The sequence below is a fragment of the Coenobita brevimanus genome, chromosome 97 (genome assembly GCF_032717465.1).
Source record: "Coenobita brevimanus isolate Jiangsu-jjx chromosome 97, ASM3271746v2, whole genome shotgun sequence".
Lineage (NCBI taxonomy): Eukaryota > Metazoa > Arthropoda > Malacostraca > Decapoda > Coenobitidae > Coenobita > Coenobita brevimanus.
Genome location: NC_137050.1, coordinates 16,199,947 through 16,222,457, shown reverse-complemented (window position 1 = coordinate 16,222,457; position 22,511 = coordinate 16,199,947). Strand labels below are relative to the sequence as shown.

Below are 22,511 nucleotides of genomic sequence, written 5' to 3'. Positions count from 1 at the left end.
CTTCTCCACTAAACATCTTAGAACAAATATCTGATCTACACACCCTTTTCCCTTCCTAAATCCCCTTTGTTCTTCTCCAACTAGCTCCTCTGTTATATGCCTAACCCTGTCAGTATTCTACCATATATTTCTCCAGTCACACTAAGAAGGCAAATACCCCTATGGTTACCAAATACTTCTCTCTCCCCTTTCCCTTTGTATAAAGGAACAATTATACCTGATTTCCACTCCTCTGGAACCCGTCCCTCTTCCCAAGCCAATATAAACAACATCCATACCCACTCCTAAACAATCTCACCCCCATACTTCAGCATTTTACCACACACTCCACCAATCCCCGGGGCCTTTCCCATCTTGATCTTCTTCATTGCCTCCACTACTTCTACCCTACTGATCTCTTCCTCCCTCCTCTCATCTCTTCTTCTCCCAGCCATTCCCCAACCACTTATACTCACACTGCTCTCACTCTCTACATTCAACAAATCCTCAAAGTGCTCCTTCCATCTCCTCAATTTCTCTCTCTTCTCCACCAACAATCTATTATTCCCATTTTTCACTCTCCTGCTATTTCCCCTTTCACACTGTTTTACTCTCTGTACCTCCTTCCATAACAATTTCTCACTCTCCCTCCATTTTACACTCAGGTTCCTCCCAAACTCTTCATCCACTTTCTTCTTACTCTCCTTCACCAAACTCTTCACCTCCCTTCTCCTGCTCACATATACTTCTCTCTTCTCTCTCTCATCTTCTCCCCTACCTCTACCCACTAGCCATTCACTATACTGTATGCCTTTTGTTCCACAGCTCGTTTCACCTCATCATTCCACCATGCTGTCCCTCGCACACCTCTGCATCTCCTCCTCACTCCACAAACCACCTCACACGCTGCACCTATCTCTTCCATGAATATCTTACATTCATCTTCCACCCCTTTCATCTGCTTTAACCCCTTAAACGCGGCTGTGTACAGTCGATCCCCCCCGAGTGGCGGGGTTGTATCGCGGTCTGAGTACCTGTAGGAAAATATTCGCCAAAAATCAGAGATTAACCCTAGAACATTATACTTGGTATGGCAGATAGTACTTACATTCAGCTTTCTCCAGAGACAGGTGCTGAGCCTTCGTGGACTACCCAAGGACTTGTGGAGACTTGCAAAGTTGGGTAACCAAATCTTCACTTTCACACCTCCAGCAACCCGGTTTCCCCTCTACCACAGCCTCATTCTGTCACAGTAAACTTTATACTACAACGTAAAGGTAGTTAGGAATCCGTATTTGTACAATAAGCACTGAAAATAAGGCTAAAATCAACGAAGCGTACGGCCGACATGCACTGTGGCGGCGGTCTTCCCGTCACTCAACAAACATTTCCATTTTCACAGCTAAAAACATGTATACTACATTATTTTCAATCATATTACTTCCCAAAAGATCACCACGGCGTGCTTTTTATTCTGCCTTACGTCCGCCACTTTATTCTCGTTCCTGTCGGCTGCTTGCACTGACTGGGAAGAGCTAGAACTCGCCATAATCTCACTTTGAAAGCCTGCAGTAAACTGACGCTAAACAGTGGCAAACCGTGAGAAAAAAAGCTAGTGTTACAACTGGGGAAACAAGCGTTTCCTAGCAGCATAAACTGCTTGTGAGAGGAGATCGCAGATTTACAGTTCTGAGCGCTCAGAGCGCTGCCATGTATCACAGCCAGGCTGGCCGGGCCGTGGTGGTGGTGGTGGGGGGGGGACGGGGGGAAAACGCGATATTTGGCAACAACTGAGGTCAGTAGTACAAAGGTAAAGTATGCTAGTTGTAGCTAGAGGGTGGTGGTACTGATAGACAATACCAGCTGGAGCCTGCTTGCCCGCGGTTATTCAAAATTTACTCAAATCGCAAACGCGATGATCCGGCGTTTTGTCCTTTGGGCCGACTGTCGCAAATGCGACGATCCGCGTTTAAAGGGTTAACTCATACCTTCTCAATCCTTCTTCCACTATGCTCTTATACTCTGCCATTTTCTCACTATCTTGCAACTTCTCCACTCTTCTCACAGGGACTGTTTCCTCCTGTCTTCCCCTTCGTCTCTTCACCCATTTCCTTTGCAGCCCTACCTTGGCCATCACAAAGTGATGGTCCGAGATTCCATTCCCCCACCCTCTCCACACTCTTGCATCTAATACTTGTCTTCTCATTCGCTCATCCACACACACGTAATCTACCACTGCCTTTCGTTCAACAAGTTCACCGTCCATCCTCCTCATGACTCTCCATGTATACCTGTGGATCATCTTATGTCGATAGAAGTTGTGGCTATTGCCAACCCCTAATCAGCACAGATGTCCACCAAAGCACTACCATTCCCATCTACTTCAGCTGGCACCCCCCACTGACCAACCACTCCATCCACTCATACATTCCCAATTTTACCATTCATGTCTCCAATAAAAAACACTCCCGCTCCTCTCAAACTTGTCCATACATGCTTCTACACTTGCCCAAAACTCATCTTTCACTCTTCCCACTCGGTCCTCTGTCAGCGCATTCGAACATACAATTGCCCAAGCTTGTATACCTACTTTCATCCACACCCATACAATCCTTGCACCCACTGTTTCATACTCTCTTATATTCTCCTTCCAATTCTTGCTTATCATCAGACATACTCCTTCCCTTATCCTCTCATTCTCATTAACTCCCGCACATATTCCTAAACCATATTCCCATTCGCTCACCCTTTCACCTTTCCACATATATCCACTCTTGCATCCTCAAGCACCTGAACAATCTCTCTCTCTTTCACTTCATCATTCACTGCTCTCACATTCCATATCCCCACACTTGGAAAGTCCTTTGTCTGTTCCTTAGTAGTCAACGTATGGTCCGTCCTGGTCCGAGGGGCTTTATTCGCTTGTATAGTTTGTTCTTTTTACAGGGTGGGACACTAACCCACTACCAACCCTTTTAGTCGCCTCATACGACAAGAAGGGATACTGAGAGAATGTTCTTGAAACCCCCCTACCCTCAGGGGGTAAATAAATAGATAAATAAATAAATAAATACTTCAAACAGATTAAAGGGGCAAAAGTCAGGCACTAAACCCTCCAACCTCTTGTAGTAGCCAAGTGTTTCATACCTCCCACAATACAGACAGGGTGAGACCTGATGATTCCTTACTCTAATGGTTAATGTCCCCAGAGAGATGAAAGACCCTTGCTCCATCGTTCATTACCCCATGTGAATATAGAGAAGCAAGCTAGAATAAAGTGTTCCCTTATCCATTACTCTCCACACACACACACACACACACACACACACACACACACACACACACACACACACACACACACGCACACACACACACACACACACACACACAGAAAAGTGGTGCCAGGCACAACAAACCTTGCCCAACAGCAGTTGTTTTACTGCTGTTAATACTGAATTGGCGCTGATGTTTTGTGTCAGTACAGTACATAATTAACCCTTATCCTCTGCGTAGCCATGATCATGGCTTCTTCAGCAGACTTCGTGACTCCACGATCGTGGCTGCCTTCAAATGCCCCGCTCGTGTGAGAATGGGAAGTTTGTTTTGGTTGAGGCTAGACGTCACACATCGAGGCTTATGATTGGCCCAATGCTTCCCATTCTCTCTATAGCTATCCAATCATGTTCCAGCTTTTATTACAGAGTCAAACAGAGAGCAGCAGGTCTGCCATCTTGCTTGTGAGTGAGTGGAAATTGGGATTATGCTGTATATTATCCTTTTTAGCTGATTTATAAGTGAAATAACTAATATACGTATATGTCCACCAGTAAATGAGTATTTCAGGCATAAGCTGTGATATATGACATTACATGACAGTGATGTTTTGGGCTATTATTGACAGAAATAAATGAATGTGGACTTGCTATGTCTGCATCATGTGAAACAAGGGATTTTGCCCAGAATATCACCCCAGCTACCACAAGAGGCCCATGGAATAACCTGTACGTCTTCTAGGAATATCAATACACCTGTATGACTCTGAATACCAATAAGTTTCATGTCTGTACACATATTAAACGAGTTGTAAATTCTTTACGTTTTTGGCCAGCAATATCACCTTTTTTGTTTTATTTTTTATGCCTGCCCATGATCATTATTCCTTCTTTCTGATTTTATCATGGCAAAGAGCAGCTTCTAAGCTTTCAAATTATATATTATAACCCGCTACTTTGTCTAGTATTCTGAGTGCATAAAACATCAAACTAAATAGACAGTTTGAAATTTCCCGCTCATTTTTTATGCACAAATTCCTACGGTGCCGTGAAATTTAAGTCCGGAGTATAAGGGTTAAAGTCTAAGGCAATGGCACAAATGTTTTCCAGTTCCATCCTCTGAAAATCAGTGATTTTGCATGTGACCTTTCAAGGTTACTCATGGTCAAAGGTCATGCCACCAAATAAAAGCCCATACGAGACTTCCTATATCTTCATAACAGTAAACACCTATCCTTAATGGGTTTTAAGTTATAGCCTCCTGAATATCCATGACCTTGAGTTTGACCTTTCAAGGTCACTTACAGTCAAAGGTCACGGTACCAATTAAAGACTTATACTGTATAGGACATCCTATATGCCGATCCATTCATTATCCAATCTTATGTTACCCCATGAGAAGCGTGGGAGCCCAGGGCTAGGCAAGTTGGTCCTGATATTTAGGATAAAAGTGACCAGCCTCACTCATCCCTGAGTGGAATTACATGAGCAATCAACCTTAACCACCCCTTGGATATAAACCTACACAGGCTCAATCCAACTGGAGTGCCTTAATTACCTACCAAACCACCAGGCACCATAATCTGGTTATATAGTTACCACCCAGCACAGTAAATGGCTTCCCAGTGTACAGGAAACCATTTGGCTTGGTCACTCAGTGTAAAGTCACCCATAGGCAGAAGGAAGAGGAAAGAATGATGGAAAGAAAGACAGAAGAGGGAGTGTAAAGTCACCCGTTGACAGAGGGAAAAGGAAAAAATGAAGGAAAGAAAGACAGAAGAGAAAGGAAAGAACAGAGGAAAGGGAAGACACCCAAAGCAGCACTACATCGAGTGAGTGGATGGTGAGCGCCCCATCTACCTGATAATAGTAAATATCTCTCTATCTTCAACCAGTTTCAAGTTATAGTCCCTTGAATACCCAAGACCCTTGAGTTTGCCCTTTCAAGGTCACACAAGGACTAGGGTCCAGTGCCAAATGAAAGCCCAAATTACAGGTTCCTGTATGTCTGTTATAATAAACACCTGTATCTCTATCTTCAACTTGTTTGAAGTCATAGCCCTCTGAACACCCGTGACCATGACTTTGACCTTTCAAGGTCATTCAATATTCCCTCCCCCCAAATTTAATCACTTTCTTTTGGGAAAAGTGATAACATATCCTGAAAGTTTCATATTATTTCATTCACCCATTTTTACGTACACACAAACCTCAATTTAAGGGACTAAATGGGGAATCAACTTGCCCCTTATTTGAAAATGTCCCTGACTTGAAAATGTCCATTGTTTTACCACATATAAAGACAATCATATTATGAAATGCAATGATTGTGTCACTTATCTTACTTATTTTTATGATTATAAATATTATTTTATGGGTACTGTATAAAGAAATATATTAACCCTTCATTAGTCCTGTGGTGTATTCAAATGTGGTTAGTCCGGTGGGGTGTTACAACACCCCAATACAAAAATACTTGTAGTGTTACCAACATGTAAAATATATTCATACTGACGCTTCAGCATATCTCCGCAATCACTAATGAAAAGATTGAATGCCTTGTAGGTGGTGTCTATTAATTTATAATATAGAATACAATTAATTATAATATCAGTAAAAAAACAGCAAATAGACTCATATCTCATTTGTCAGGTAAATACGCACAGGAAAATACATTTTGTGATTTTTGAAATCAGTATAATGATAAACAATATGCAAAAATAAGATAAAAAAAACAATCTATATCAGAATATGATCTAAATGGTTAGTCTGATGGGGTGACTGGACACCCCAGGGGGGGGGGGAAAAGTGCCCCTCTCTCTCACTACAGCAGAGGAAGGACTAAACCAATCCACATGCTCCCTCCCCTCACTGAATCAGGAGAGTACTGGAACGGAGAGAAATATTCAAATTACCAGCTGGGAAATATGAGTTTTTAAAAAAATTTGGCGTGCCAAAACACCCCACCTGACTAACGAAGGGTTAATATGTATAACCTAGACGTTACGTATAATTTTTGTATAGTCTTGTCCGTCTGTCAGGTAGAATATGGAGTCCCTTAAATCCGAAATACCTTAAATGGAGGTCCCTTAAATTAAGGATTGAGTGTAATGTCGCTAACAAAGAAACAAACAAACAAATAAACTCAACAAAAAACGATATCTAAACCGGACTCCGTCCAGACAATGTATTAAAAAAAAAAAAAAAAGTGTAATTTATACCAGGCTGAAACCCCTGGTCTAGGCCCTAAGTCCCATGTGGTGACTGGAATATTTTTCTGGACATGGGGAGTCCCCTAAGCTAAAAATGTTGTGAACCATTCCTATACTGTATGTATATGTATATGAAAAAATGTTTCATGTTCTTCCATCAGCCTGTTTGTTTGTCCATCCACTCTTCGAGCAGCAGCTTCTGTCCAAGGCAGCAAGTTGCACTATGTTCAGTTGTCAGTTCCCCACTGTTTGTATTTAGTAGTACTGCAGTAATGACAGTGATGATGACCCTTTGCTACACAAGGCTGGGAAGGAAAGAAAAAACATTATTTTCTTACCTGAATGGATTGAGTCTGCTGACCTGCTGTACATCAGGAGCTTCTTCCAGTATCCTTGACTTCAGCCACTCAAATCTAAAGAGAGTCTGGAATATGACAGTTACACCAAAAATTAATAAAAAATCGCATGATGAGAGCGTTTAAGGACTTGGATGCAGTGATACAAAAGAGAGGTTCATGTGCAAAAGAACTGACGACTAGAGTGGCACAGGAAAGGAAAGTGGCTGGTGCTATGGAGCCCTTGATAAAAAACAGAAGTACGAGTGTGGCAGCTGCAAGAGGACTGCATGATGGAGATTTAGAATCTACTTTAGCATACAGTTGTGAGACTATGGTGTGACATGAAAATTAAAAGTCAAGAGTACGGGCAGTGGAAATGAGGCTGTTGAGGAATGTGTGTGGAGTGCAGAGAATGGACAAGAAAAAGAATACTGGTAATGTGATTCATGCATGACATGGAGTAAGGAAGTTTGTGGATACCAGAGCTGAAGAAAATCCTAAGATTGCATGGCCATGAGGAGAGAATGGGTGTGAATGCAGTAGTGAAAATGGTATACAGTACAGGTATACCCCGGTTTAACAATGCACTTGGTTAAGTAAAAACCCATCGCTAGGCGAGGTATCATATATCAGGGCAGATTTAACATATAAAGTATAAGGATGCATTTTTAGCCTTGGGCTTCCCCCAAGCAAGTCCTAAACCCACCCAAATGAGTCCAAAAACAAGTTTCTAGCTAACCTAAAATCCCAAATAGCTTTAAAACAGGCTAAACTAAGCCAAAAAGCAGTTTATAACTCACCTTAACATAAAAATAAAATCTGAAAAATGTCAAATATAAGCCTGGAAAAAACCAGACTAAGTAAACTGTCCCCCCAAATGACAATGTTCACCCCACCTATGACTAAAACACATGAATCTAATTATAAAAAAAGTTTATAAATCAACCGAAACACAAAATATATCTCATCAAAATTGGTAAAAAAAAAAAAAAAAAAAATATTAAACCCATTGTTAAACTGGGGTTTGGCCATCGTTAGGAGGGGTATGGTGGCATTTCTACCCCCATCGCAAAGCCAGGGTATCACATCTAGGGGTATCGTCCTGGGGTATACCTGTACACTACTGTATCTGAGCAAGTTTGTTGCTAGGATGATGCATGGTTGGCTAAGAAGAAAGTGGATCTGTATTGGTAAATGAGTACGTGCTATAGCGAGGCATGGAGTGCAATGCGGCTTGGGAACTGACAGCAAACTGAGCAGAATGGAAGAATTTTGTTTGAAGGAGAGCATGACACAGGCCTGGCAACCGTTCCTTCCTGCTGAAGAAATAAAATGCCAGACTGACTCACAGTGATGGGTGGTATGAAGCAAGTACTGTATTTGTGCAAGTGTATGCTTGTAAGGTGGAGTCAGAATTTCAGAGCTTGAGTGGTAAGTTATTGAAAATGTTGCCTATTCAATTGTGCTGACTTTTGAAAGTTTCACCTATCATTTTTTTTTCTCTAGTTATCCAAGCCTTAGCTCACCCCATCCTTGGGTGCAAAAAAGGTATGAATGATGATGATGATGATGATGAGTCACATGGTATGAATCAGTGTATATCCAACTAACACGAGTGGTCAGAATCTGGAAAAAGTAATGTCTGATGATATGACTGAGGGTAACACTGAAGAAGCAAGACCATAGGCAGTGTGGAGAAAAATGAGTGAGCAGGACAGGCTCACATGGTGGAAGGTGGTGAAGCATGACATGGGAACATACTCCACAGAGATGGGCCTAAAAAATTTTATTATAACCTGTCTCTGAAAAAAAAATAAATAAATAAAAAATAAAATGACATACTGTACAGTGTTACACCTCTAAATCACTTCTATTACCTCACATTTTGCTTTGCTAAAATACAGTACAGTAACTCCAATTCCAATAATGGCTGTCCCTGAACTATTAGGTTTAAAAAAATTTAGTACACACAGTTTATAACAGAACTTTCATTACCAAGCTGTAATAAAGTAACCAGTAAATTGCAACTTACTACGCATCTCAATAGACGTGGCTTTGAGTCTGGTCAGTTTCTCAAAGCATTTTCTCTGAAGTCTTGTGGACTGCTTCCTTGTGGTGATTCCAGTTATTGGATCAGTGTCCCTCAGTTGAAGCCTTTTTCTTCCAAATTCTTCAAACTGACCAACCAGAATACTTTTTTTAATTATGAGGAAAAACCATGTAGTGGTATCACAGGTAAACTGCAAGATAATGCTGATTTTGTGTGCAGTGTGTCAGGGAGAGTATGTGGAGAGTATCAGGCATGAAAAGATTGATCTTGATGGTGAGTCTCATGAGAGTGTGGAACAATTTTGTTATTTGGAAGGCATGTTATGACCTGGAAGTGGAAACTAGAGCTAGCTCTGTGGGTAGGGTAAGTAGTGCTTGCAAGAAGTTTAGGAAGCTGTTGCCTCTCCTGAAAAAGGGAGGACTCTCCCTCCATGCTAAGGGATCTTTGTAAGCAGCATGTGTTTAGGTGTGTAATGCTGTATTTGTAGTGAGACCTGGGCAGTAAAGGAAGAGGATATTCATATGCTAAAACACAGAGAAACGAAATGATTAGAAGGAAGAAAGGTTGCTGGCTCCTGAAGGCAGTGATAAGAAACAGGGGAAGCGAGCATGGAAGTGAAAAAGTTGTTACATGACAGTATTGTGATACGAACTCTAATGTATGGAAGTGAAGCATGGACGTTGTTGGAGGGACAAAAGACAAGAGTGAGAGCAGTGGAAATGAGTTATTTGAGAGGAGCCTGTGGAGTCACATGGATAGAGAGACTGACAAATGAGGATGTGAAGGAGCATTGTGGTGTGGATGTGGATGAGATAGGAAATGTTAGGAGAAACAAACTGAGGTGGTTTGGCCATGTGGAGAGGATGGAGAGTGAGAGACTGGCAAGGAGAGTGTATGTGAGTGAGGTGGAGGGGGGAGAGGGAGGGGAAAGCCGAGGATGAGATGGAGGGATGGAGTGGAGAGGTATATAAGAGAGGGGGGTGTGAATTAGGAGCAAGGCAATGAAATAGAGGGGGACAGGGTGACTTGGAGGCGATTTGTTTGTGGCCACCCCGTATAAGGGATTAAGGCATCTAGCAATAGACAGATGGATAGATAGAAATTGCTGCCACTTCTGGCGACTAAACTTGTACAGTATACTGTACATAATTGTTTTTTGTTTTCAGTGCTGCATGTGTGTCGAACACTAGTGAATTCCTTACTGGAAGAACTGGAGCTTTGAGAAACAAAAGACCAGATTACAGTATTATTAGTATTACTGACTGCAACATACCTCGACTGAGGCCAAATTTTAACTGACTTTCACGCCTTTTTTATTGGTGCTCGTTACTGCTACACTACAGCACACAATAGTGACATGCAAATTTGTATACCCATATTTCAGCATGCCCTCTACCATCAGATATCTACCAGTACATTTTTAGTCTCTTATTAAATCTGTTATTCTCCAACTGCAGAGAAGCATGTAGGTTCAGGAAGCTGGATGGAAAAAAACTATGGCACATATTGATACAAAACTTACACACATGGACATAATTTTCTGTGAACCAGTATGATCAATATGAAGTGGAGCAAAAAAAAATGTTTTCAGTGCATGAAGCCAAGTAGTTGATTTCTCAAACCCTTAGTTCATGGACTGAGTAACACAAACTCCTTATATATATATATATATATATATAATATATATAGGTATATATATGTACAATAATGGCAATTATGGTATTTATAAAACATATAACAAACAGCAAATACTGTATATCATACTTAATATCATACATAGGTATTACTGAAAATGCAGCGAAATAAAAATACATGTGCTCTACTGGCACTGCAAGAGTGAGATACAGAGCCAAACCCCAATTTACGATACCCCTAGATGCGATACTGCAGAATAGTAATGGGGGTAGAAATACATCACCCTACCCCGCCTATCATAGGCCTACCCCCGGTTTTGCAATGGGTTTTGATTTTTTTTTTTTTTACTGATTTTGATGATTTTTAAACCTAAACTTTGTGTTTAGGTTCATTTATAAACTATTTTTAGACTCAGATTAATGTGTTTTAGTCATAGGTGGAGAAAACACTGTCATTTGGGATACAGATTCTCGATCATCAAACGAGGACAACTAGGTGACTCAACAATGCATATTTCGTGTTTAACTACTGAACATCTAACCTATCATGGAATACATAATAACAATTTAAATAAATATTAATAATTATGAAAGACTTAAAGAGTAAATGTTTCATGTACTAATGAAAACTGTGACAGCGAGAAATCATGTTTTTAAAGGCTACTCTGATCGTATCATTGATCGATAAAGCATGTGTTATATTTGGGCTGTTTAACCCGCCGTGAGCTGGCACACTTTGGACCCTCCTAGAACCATGGTGCCAGCCAATCTCTCTCTCTCTCTCTCTCTTTTTTTTTTTTTTTTTTTATACTAGATAGGTTGGAAATGATGAGAAAACATGAAACAACCATAAAAGTATTCACAGAAGCCATTTAGGTTGATTTTGAGCTCGATTCTCCCTGAGCTGGCAAATGAAAACTTCGGAGTAACGCCTGTAGTCTTCACTGCCCGCTGCCACCACAGAACGAGAGGAGGCAGAAGTTCTGCATTTTCTTCATTGGTAACTATGCTATTTGAGCCAAGGACACTCTTGTTGGGTATACAGATGATATAGGAAGTGTCCCCAAGGATTGGTATGTATGTTGGCGCATTATGACAAGCGAGTGAATGAGTTGGATTGCCCAGGTAATGTTTGTAATAGTTCTTATTCTATATTTCTGAGGTAGAAAGTCTGTGCCCACACGTATCTCAGTCTGGCTGAACGTAATCCCTGTCAGACACATCATCTAATAGGGAATCGCTTTCCCCATCACAGGGCACCTCAAGGAGAGAGTCAATCTCGTAATGGGCTAGGCCGCGATGTGCCATGGTCCTCACTCATTCACTGTCAAAATCAGACTGACATGGCGGGCTCCAGCATGGGCCCAGGTGTGTGGTGATGACTCATACCTGGCGGGCGAGGCCTAGAAAGGCAAAGGAATATCCCAGCCGATTTTGGGGGGCCTAATTTGAATTTTCAAATTTTGGCAACTATATCATATCACCGACATACATGTATGTTGCTGGCACTGTCCGCGCATATAGGGGCTGACGTACATGTACATTGCTGGTACAGGGCAGGTTAAGGGAAAACGCTTAGAAAATACAGTACAGTAACCCCTCCAATATCCGGATCAATAGAGCCATCGGTAGGTTCGGATATTGGTTTCGTCCGGATATTGGGCCCCAGCTTATGGACTTGTACTTACGGACCCTAACACAGAGAAACACCCATACAACTCCCTCCGGACATGCATAGCACCTATTTAACACCCAAATCACACCAATAAGGCACATAAATGACTGAAATAAATGCAATAGAAACATAAAATGTGGGTTTAGAAGTATGTTCATACATTAATAAACATTCTGGTACTTATGGACTCTAACCGAACCTAACCTAACCGAACCTAACCGAACTCTGAAAAACACATTCCTACTGCACATGCATGAGGTAAGTTTAGTATGGAAAGAAGTACAGTATGACACCTTCTGGTAAGTATAGTATGGGAAAAAATACAATATGAAACATTCTGGTAAATATAGTATGGGAAATAGTACAATATGAAACATTCTGGCTACTTACAGCAAGTCCCTGGCCACCTCAATGAATAACCGCCTCCTCTCGGACTCTGACAGTAAGAACGATTTCCTGAAGCACTTGCACTACACTCTTCCTGAAGTCTTGCACTGAACTTAGTCACTAACACACAGAAGTCCGTTCTTTTCACAGTGTTCACTTTAGTCCAAATAATGTTCCATTAAATTTAAGTGTTGCACATTAACTTTTCCCAAGTTTTTTTAAGTTTCCAAAGCCAAAACAAAGAAGGTTAGTTACGTTAAATTTCTTTTCTACTTAGTCTTTTCTCCCAACTTGAAAACCTTAACACAACACACCGTTTTTTGCACTGCACAACACTCAAAATTCCCGTGTGGTCTAGTGGAGAAGTTCTTGCTGTTTATTCACTGTCAGAGCCAGAGAGTATCACTGGCAGGCGTCCAAGGGGTGCATCAGTGGGTAGTGGTGATGGCGTACCGACTACAGAAGACTCTGAAGACAGCCGCAAACTCACGTCGAGCGGTGACTCCACTGTAGCTGATGTGCTGGGCTGTGGCTCGGAGCATGAGGGCCTGTCTTGGGGAGGCAACGGAGTGGAACAAGGGCTTGGCACAGCGGGGGTCACGGGCCTGAAAAAACTGTCAATCATTGACTGACGCAAGGACCGACGATTCTGGCGATTGATGATGCGCTGCCAGAAAGCACGCACTTCCTCCACGAGTCCCAAGGGCCCCATCTCCCTGTCGCAGTCCGGGTGTTCCAGGTAGTCTAGGACGAACTCTAGATGTTCCCGGAGTGCGCTCAGCTTGGGGATGGCTGGAGTAGTGTCCTGCTGGGCGGAGTCTGCATCATCATCGCCTTCGTCGTTGGAATCTTCAAGTTCGGGACTGACACCAGCAACCGAAGACGCGATCTCGATATCAGACAACGTCTGATACCCAGGATCGCCCTCGTCGTCGTCCAACCACTCACGAACATCGTCCATATCAACATCGTCGCCGTGCGTACGTAGCCGTGCATGGAAGTCAACCACGTCAAACCCTAGGAAATCGTACTCCACATCTGTTCCGAGAAGCAGACGAGACCAACCATTTTCAAGAGTTTTCACAGGGACTTCCTTCCATGCACTAGCCCAGTTGTACAGCGCAGACTTGATGTTGTAGCGGCAAAGGTTTTCCAAAGTCCGCTTGCCTCGAGTGTCACGTCCTTCCCTGCGCTCGTCCTCGTCCTCGAGAACCACCATCACCTCGTCCAGGAACTTCCGACGGTACAGGCGCTTTGTTGCCACGATCACTCCTTGGTCCATTGGTTGAATGAGAGCAGTCGTATTAGGTGGCAGAAACATGCACCTAATACGGCCATTCTCAGCAACCAAGTCCTTGTCGCACGGGTGGGCAGGTGCATTGTCGAGGAGAAGGAGAGCCTTTTCCTGGTCGCGAGGAATTCCCAGTGTCTTCGTCTGGTAATGTATGACCTCCTTGACGAAGTGATGGTGAAACCAGTCTTTGAAAATCACAGCTGTGAACCATGCTTTCAAAGAATGGTACCATACGACAGGAAGGACATCCATCACCCCACGAAGGCACCGAGGCTGCTTTGCACAGCCATCAATAACGGGCTTAAGCCGGTGCATGCCGTTAGCATTGGCACAACACAAAGCAGATATCCGTTCCTTAGAAAGCTTGCGGCCAGGTACACGCTTCTCCGTCTCATCGGCGAGAGTGTTCGTTGGCACCGAGCGATAGAATAGGCCAGTTTCGTCAGCGTTATAGACTTGACCGAGAGTGAGGCCCTCCCTGTCGATCAAGCCTTTCACCTTGTGCCGAAACTCGTCCACTCCATCCTCGTTAGCGTCCAATGCTTCACCATGTGCTTTACGGTTAGTAAGGCCATGTCGTAACTTGAACGCGAAGAGCCAACCCTCGGATGCCTTGAAGTCAAGGGCGTCATGAAGCCTTGCAAACTTCTCAGCAGCAGCCTTCAGCTCCGTTCCACGTACCATCACACCAGCTGCACGTTGCTGTCGATACCAAATCAACGTGGAGCGGTCGATCTCTGCATACTTGGGGGTGAACATAACCTTCCTCTCCACGTTGCGTTTGCTTCTTGACGAGAAGTCAGCCGTGTACTGCATGAGCTTGTCTCGGGAACGCTTGATATCGAACAAAGTCGACCGGGCCAGGTTGAACTCGCGGAGAATGCGAGAGGAAGACCAGCCCGCATCAACCTTCTCCAATATCTCCCGTTTCTTCTCCAGAGTCAACACCACTCTCTTCCTTTTCTCAGGAGGCGGGGCCATCATCGCACACACTAAGAGTATGGCAGAGAGCAGCAGGAGGCCTTGCAGCAAGTACGGCACCACCACAAAAGCGAGCACGTGGGCAGCCATGGCGAACAGCGCAGGTCTTGTCGCGGTGAGAGACAGGCGGGAAGTGGGGAGGATGCAGTGGCGCTCTATCGGACGTCGGAGGAATGACGAACCAAAACAATGCTCTCACACGGGACGCGCGGCAAGTTCAAATTATGGACGGCAAAAAATCGATTTTTTTTTCCAATTTTTTTGGATTTTCGGACCATTTTGGGAATGTTTGATCCCAGGATGATAAGGTTCGGTTAGTGGGGATGTTCGGTTATTGGGCGTCCGGATATTAGAGTGATTACTTGTACAAAGAAATTTCTAAATAAATGCTGGAAAATGCGAGAAGAAAATAAAGGAGCTCAGCAACCAGAACAGTAGCTAAAACAACATAGAGGGGGGCCGTTGAAATGGCTATCCCGATCACATCATCAATCGCAATCCCCACCAAGAGAATTCCTCGTCAAAATATCAACGATTCTCTGTCACAATAATCTGCACCTAGGACGATTCTGCATCATTCATACATTATTGCAGTAAAGTCTTCATATTACACGAGACAGGCTATGCAGAACCTCATGCTAAATCAGTTTCGCGCTAAAACGTGACATATATATACTGTACATGCAAAATGGGGGTTAAGTTCTAGAAGCTTCATATTTTTTGTTAAAAATATATTTAAAGATAGATTATCACAAATATGTCTGCCTAAACACCCAAGACAATGTGTTTACCTAAGACCTCACTGACTGGAAACATCAGTGCATAGCTACTGCATTCTGACCAAACCAAACCGATTACTGCATTCTGACCTAACCAAACTGATTATTTTTGTCCCCTAATACTCCCCATAAAAATTTTAATCGCCAAGGACTGCCACTAAGCCTCTTCTCATTACAAATCAAGCAAAAACTTGATCTAAACATTAATAACATGTGAATAATGGCCGCCCAGCATCATGTGCATTTTGTCAGGAATCACGTTTGGCAATTTAAAAAAAAAAAAAAAAAATGCACTGTGAAACTTTCTGAAAGCAATTAGTCATCAACAGTAAAGGAGCAAAAAAGCTATAAAGAAGTCATCAGCATGGAGTGACTGCGTATCTCACTTCTCAGATACTGTACACACGAATGCATTAATCATGAATAATAAACAAGTCAGCCAAGCAGTATAATTTATATGACAATATAATTCACAAGGACTAAACTCGCATAATTATACAGTATTATCTATCTCTTCTCATTACAAATCAAGCAAAAACTTGATCTAAACATTAATAACATGTGAATAATGGCCGCCCAGCATCATGTGCATTTTGTCGTCCGTAATTTGAACTTGCCGCGCGCGCCGCGTGAGAGCATTGTTTTGGTTCGTCATTCCTCCGACGTCCGATAGAGCGCCGCTGGGGGTAGGGGGGTTTTTCAAGAATACTCCCCCAGTATCCCTGCTTGTCGTAAAAGGCGACTAAAAGGGTTGGCGGAGGGTTAGTGCCCCTCCCCGGAAAACAACTAACTAAAAAAACAAACAATAAGCTTCGGACAAGGACTGACCAAACGTTGACGACCAAGGACCGGACAAAGGACATTGCAATTGGAACGTGGAATGTAAGGGGAGCGAATGATGAGGTGAAAGAGAGAGAGATTGTCCAGGTGCTTGAGGATGCGAAAGTGGATGTATGTGGAATAACTGAAACAAAATGGAAGGAGAAAGTGTGAGAGAATGGGAGTATGGATGGGGTATATGTGCAGGAGTAGGTGAGAATGAGAGGGCAAAGGAAGGAGTTTGTATAGTTGTGAGTAAAAGATGGAAGAGGAGCATAAGACAGTATGGATCAGTTGGATCAAGGATTGTGTGGGTAAAGTTGAAAGTTGGAATACAAATGTGGGCGACTGTGTGTGTGTATGCATCAACGCAAGATCGTGCTAGAAGAGTGAGAGAAGAGTTCTGGACAAATGTAGAAGTGTGCATGGAAAAGTTTGGAAGGAATGAGAGAGTGTTTTTGATTGGTGATATGAATGGTAAAGTTGGGAATGTGAAGGTGGATGGAATAGTTGGTGAGTGGGGTGTGCCTGCTGAGATAGATGAGAATGGCAGTGCGTTAGTGGACATTTGTGCTGGGAGGGGGTTGGTGATAGCCAATACCCTCTTCAGGCATAAAATGATCCACAGGTATACATGGCGAGTGATGAGAAGGGTGGGTAGCGAACTGAATGAAAGGAAGGCAATGATTGATTATGTGTGTGTGGATGAAAGGATGCGAAGATGTGTAAAGGATGCAAGAGTTTATAGAGGTTCGGGGAGTGGACTTTCTGACCACTACTTGGTGGTGGCCAGAATTAAAGTCCAAGTAAGATGGAGGAACAGAAGAACGGAAAGACGAGAGGAAGGAGTAGTTGCAAGGAGAGTGGAAAGGTTACAAGAGGATGAGAAAAAGGCAGAGTATAAGAGAGAAATGGAGGAACGATTGGGCAAATATGAATTGGAGCAGATGGGGGACGTGGAAGGTGTGTGTAGAATATTTACAGAAGAAATATGTGCAGCATGTGATGTGGTGTGTGGAAGGAAGAGAAGACGGAGGGGGGTGCAAGGAACAGCGTGGTGGACTGAAGAGGTGAAACAGGCTGTGGCACAAAAGAAGAAAGCATACAGTGAATGGATGAGGAATAGGGGCGTGGAAGAGGTTGAGAGGCGGAAGAGAGAGTTATATGTAGAAAGAAAGAGAGAGGTGAAAAGATTAGTAAGAGAGAGTAAGAAGAGAGTGGATGAGGAATTTGGAAGGAATTTGAGTGTAAAGTGGAGGGACTGTAAGAAAATGTTCTGGAGAGAGGTGAAAAGAGTAAGACAGGGTGGAAGTGAAGTTAGCGGGGGAGTGAAAGATAAAAATGGTAGATTACTAGTGGAGAAGGGAGAAAAAGTGAGCAGATGGAGAGAACACTTTAAGGAATTGTTGAACGTGGAGGATGGAAGTAATGCGAGTATAAGTGGCTGGGGAATGGCTGGGAGAAGGAGGGAGGTGAGAAGACAGGAAGAAATCAGTAGGATAGAAGTTGTGGAAGCAATGAAGAAAGTTAAATCAGGGAAAGCCCCAGGAATTGATGGAGTGTGTGGTGAAATGCTGAAGCATGAGGGAGAGATAGTAGTAGAATGGATGTGGAAGATGTGCAGATTGGCCTGGGAGGAAGGTAGAGTCCCGGAGGATTGGAAGTCAGGTATAATTATTCCCTTGTACAAAGGAAAAGGGGAAAAAGAAGTGTGTGGTAATCATAGGGGCATTTGTCTTCTTAGTATAATAGGAAAAGTGTATGGTAGGATACTTATTGACAGAGTTAGAGAAAGAACAGAGGAATTAGTTGGAGAAGAACAGGGAGGCTTTAGGAAGGGAAAAGGTTGTGTAGATCAGATATTCATTCTCAGATCTTTAGTGGAAAAGTTTCTAGAGAAGGGAAAGAAGTTGTATGCGGCTTTCATGGATTTGGAGAAAGCATATGACAGGGTGGATAGACTAGGATTGTGGAAAGTGTTAAGAATATATGGAGTAGATGGGAAGTTGTTGAATGCTGTGAAGAGTAAGTACGATGGTGTGAAGGCTGCAGTGCGTGTGGATGGTGAACTAAGTGAATTTTTCTCTTTGAAAGTTGGGTTGAAACAGGGATGTGTCATGTCTCCATGGTTGTTCAATCTGTACATGGATGGGGTAATAAAAGAGGTACAAGGTAGGGTAGTGGATATTGGAGTGGCCCTGGTGAGAGAGGATAGTGTTTGGAAACTCCCTGTGCTGTTGTTTGCAGATGATACTGTGTTGTTGAGTGAAGACGAAGGGGAGCTGCAAGGCTTGGTGGATGAGTTTGGGAGAGTGTGTAAGAAACGGAATCTAAAGGTGAATGTAGGGAAGAGTAAAGTGATGGTCTTTGAGGGAGGTGAAGTCAGTGAATGTACAGCGAGGTTGGATGGTGAGGAATTGGAAAATGTGAGTACGTTTAAGTACTTGGGTAGTGTGATGAGTAAGGATGGAGGTTTGGAGGGTGAAGTGCTTGAAAGGGTACAGCAGGGAAGAAAGGTTGCTGGTTCTTTGAAAGCAGTGATAAGAAACAGGGAAGTGAGCATGGAAGTGAAAAAGTTACTACATGACAGTATTGTGATACCAACTCTAACGTACGGAAGTGAAGCTTGGACGTTGTTGGAAGGACACAAGTCAAGAGTGAGAGCAGTGGAAATGAGTTATTTAAGAGGAGCCTGTGGAGTCACATGGAGAGACAGGCTGACGAATGAGGATATAAAGGAGTGTTGTGGTGTTGATGTGGATGTGATAGGAAGCGTTATGAGGAACATACTGAGGTGGTTTGGCCATGTGGAGAGGATGGAGGGTGAAAGACTGACGAAGAGAGTGTATGTGAGTGAGGTGGAGGGGGAAAGAGGGAGGGGGAGGCCGAGGATGAGATGGAGGGATGGGGTGGAGAGGTATATGAGAGAGGGGGGTGTGAGTTGGGAGCAGGGGAGTGAAATGGCGGGGGACAGGGCGACTTGGAGGCGATTTGTTTGTGGCCACCCCAAACGGGACTGAGGCGTCTGGCAATAGATAGATAGATAGATAGATTATCTATCTATCTATTGCCAGACACCATAATCCCATACAGGGTGGCCATTTGACTTTGAGTTGTTTTACGGGGAGGGGCACTACCCCTCCACCAACCCACTTGCTGACGTGTAGGGAGCACATATAGTTTGGTTATATGGTTACCACCCAGCATTGTAAATGGTTTCTTGGCTTACAGGAAACCATTTGGCTTGTCACTCAATGTAAAGCCACCTGTAAAGGAAGGAAAAGCAATAAGAAGTGACAGGAAAGATGGGAGAAAGAGGAAGAGTGGAGGACAGGCACAGAAAAAGAATGATAAAGGCTAAGGAAGAAGTAGGCAGCACTACATCAAGTGAGTGGATGATGGTCGCCACCACCTACCACCTATACAGTATTACCTAACTGTTTATGTCAACACGTAGTGTCTTAACATATCATAAGATCCGAATTTTCTCAACCAAAGACTGTCAGTTCACAACAAGATCGAGCACAAAGACTTTTTTTTTTCTTTTTCACACTTGTTGCAATAAAGGTGAATACATGAATTTTACTGCTCTTTCATCATTAACTTTTTTATCCAACAAAGAAAACTATCCACATCGTAAACATCTCGACCCATTTTATTTGTCTGATCGTTTCCATTTAAGCTCCAACACCACACGCCACTCTGTCCAACAACTTTACATATTCATTTAAAATAAATGCTTTTCTTGTGTTCAAAGCACTTTCAGGATGCTTAGGCATTGCTAAAGTTAGTTTGGAACCACATGCACAAAGTTCTGAGTGGAAGCAAGGAGAAAGGAAATTAGCAAATAAACTTCTCACCACAGCAACCGTCCACACAACACTGACGTAGGCTGCAGGCAGCAGGCTGTGGCAGGTGGTATGGATGGTATGGGGGTCACGTGGGTCGGGTCAGGTCAAGGAAGCCAATCAGTGATCGACAAAAGCATAACACACGAGTTGTATCTAGATATCTAATACCTAAACGCATCCATTTCTCAATTTCTCTCGCACAACTGAGTGGTATTACTGTGCTATTATGTAATTATGGGAGAAATTAAATGCCCGTGTTATTGTAAGATCGTTGTTTCTTTCGGTCTTACATCGCGACTCTACTGTATTATGCATAACAAATTTTTATTTAATTGTCCTGCAACTGTCTGATGGTGGGATTGTATACAATGCTGCTTTTTCTTCTCTACCGAATTTGAATATGAGACAGAGATTGCATTCTCCAGTGACCTTGACTGGGTACAAGCAAGACTGGCACTGGCTTTGGGCTTAAGTCAGCTTCATTTACATTTAGGCCATTTAGATTGGCTTTAAACTTTTTTCTGCATTCATTTGGGTGGGTTTAGGACTTGGCTGGGGGAAAACCCAACTCAAAAACGCATCCCTATACTTTATACGTTAAATCTACCCCAAAATACGATACCCCGCCTAGCGATGGGTTTTTACTTAACCAACTGCATCATTCAACTGGGGTTTGCCTGTACTCCCTGCAAAAGTTTTGCAATACTGATCCCTCTTGGATAGAGTCAAAGCTTTGAATTTTCCTATCTCTGAAATTCACCTACCATTGTCTGATTGTACTGTATTTGGTAACTTTCCTAGATCCACTGTCACACACTGCCTGCCACAAGCCTTCAGCACTCATGATGCCCCCATTACAGGTGGTGCATGTACAGGTGTGTTCTGTTTTATGAGTACCTGTTACACATGAAACTGATGATACAAGAATGGGCAATTTAGACCCAAATTTGGTGATGCAACATGAAATTCTGATGCTGCATGAAAATGATTTGGCACGAGTGGAAAATTGAAGATGCTCATCATTTCCCACCAGACTCAGTAAGGCTGTGACAAAGAGGTATGTGGGAGGAGCTTGAGAGTCCTGCTCATCACCCCCTTCCCCCTGCCCTCTCCTTCCACTTCCCACCACAATCGCTCAATCGCTCTCTCTCTCTCTCCTACACCAGCTGCTGTGGAAGTCAGAAGTACTTTATGAGTGCCCATTACCAAGAATGTGTACTGTTCTCTAGTGTTGTGCTGCAAGCTCAAAAAGCTTGTGCCTCCCAGGTGTACCCTTACCTCTGCAAGTGCAGTGCCCACCACGTGTGCTTATGTGCCTATTACTTTAGCCACGAAACTGGAAACTGTGAACCGTCACAAGTGTGGTGAAAGCCTGTCCAGCCCAAGTTATGCCTTTAACCTCTCGTCTTCCACTAAGTGCACCATACTTAAGTCACGTGCTAAAATGCACGTAATGGCAGCAGGTACTGCATCCACTGCAAAGATGCAGGCAACTCACTCCTGTGATGATATGGAGAAAGTGGAACAGCTGCTAATGATATGGCCACAGAACCAGAATGTATCCCACATTTCACTATCAAAGAGTCTTGTGCAAGAGAAGGCACACTGCTTGTGACATGTGCAAGGCTGAACATGATGCACATGTTGCTGCAGGTGAGTGTTTGTGGTGTGCATGTGAACCAAAGTGGTGATGGTGCATGGCCACATTATAAGTGATGGTGCATGGCCACATTATAAGTGTGCAAGCCCAGTCTGTGAGACTTCTATGGCTAGTAATGGTTGGTTTGCCCACTTAAAGAGGTGTCCAAACCTGCAAAACATTAAAATGCTCAGACAGGCAGCAAGTGCAGACACTGGGGCAGGAGACCAGTTTCCAAAAGTCTGCCAGAATTGTAAGTGAACGCATGTATTTACCAAAACAAGTGTTCAGTATGGACGAGACTGGCCTCTTTTGGAAGAAAATGCCATCCTGATATACATCTCCTGGGAAGAAAAGTCTGTGCCAGGATTTAAGGCCGGCAAGGATTGTCTTCCTCTGCTTCCTGGCAGCAATGCAGATGGCGAAGTTAAGCAGAAACTGCTGCTTGTCTACCATTTGGAGACACCACATGTGTTCATTAGGACCGTTAGGAAGAAGTTACTGGTTGTGTGGCATTTGAATGCAATGGCCTGGGTGATGCAGTCTATTTTCATGGAATACATAATAACCTACTTTTCATTCTTCTCTTAGAAATACACAC

The 22,511-nt window shown here is 43.2% G+C and overlaps 1 protein-coding gene across 1 annotated transcript in view; it reads right to left on the bottom strand.

Annotated features, from left to right (window-relative positions):
* Positions 1 to 22,511, bottom strand: part of Snup (snurportin-1) — a 103,258-nt gene that overhangs the window by 37,552 nt on the left and 43,195 nt on the right. Inside the window, exon 6 of the mRNA XM_080283385.1 lies at positions 6,802 to 6,887. Within this exon, the coding sequence (XP_080139511.1) occupies positions 6,802 to 6,887 (86 nt within the window). The remainder of the gene's footprint in view (positions 1 to 6,801; positions 6,888 to 22,511) is intronic.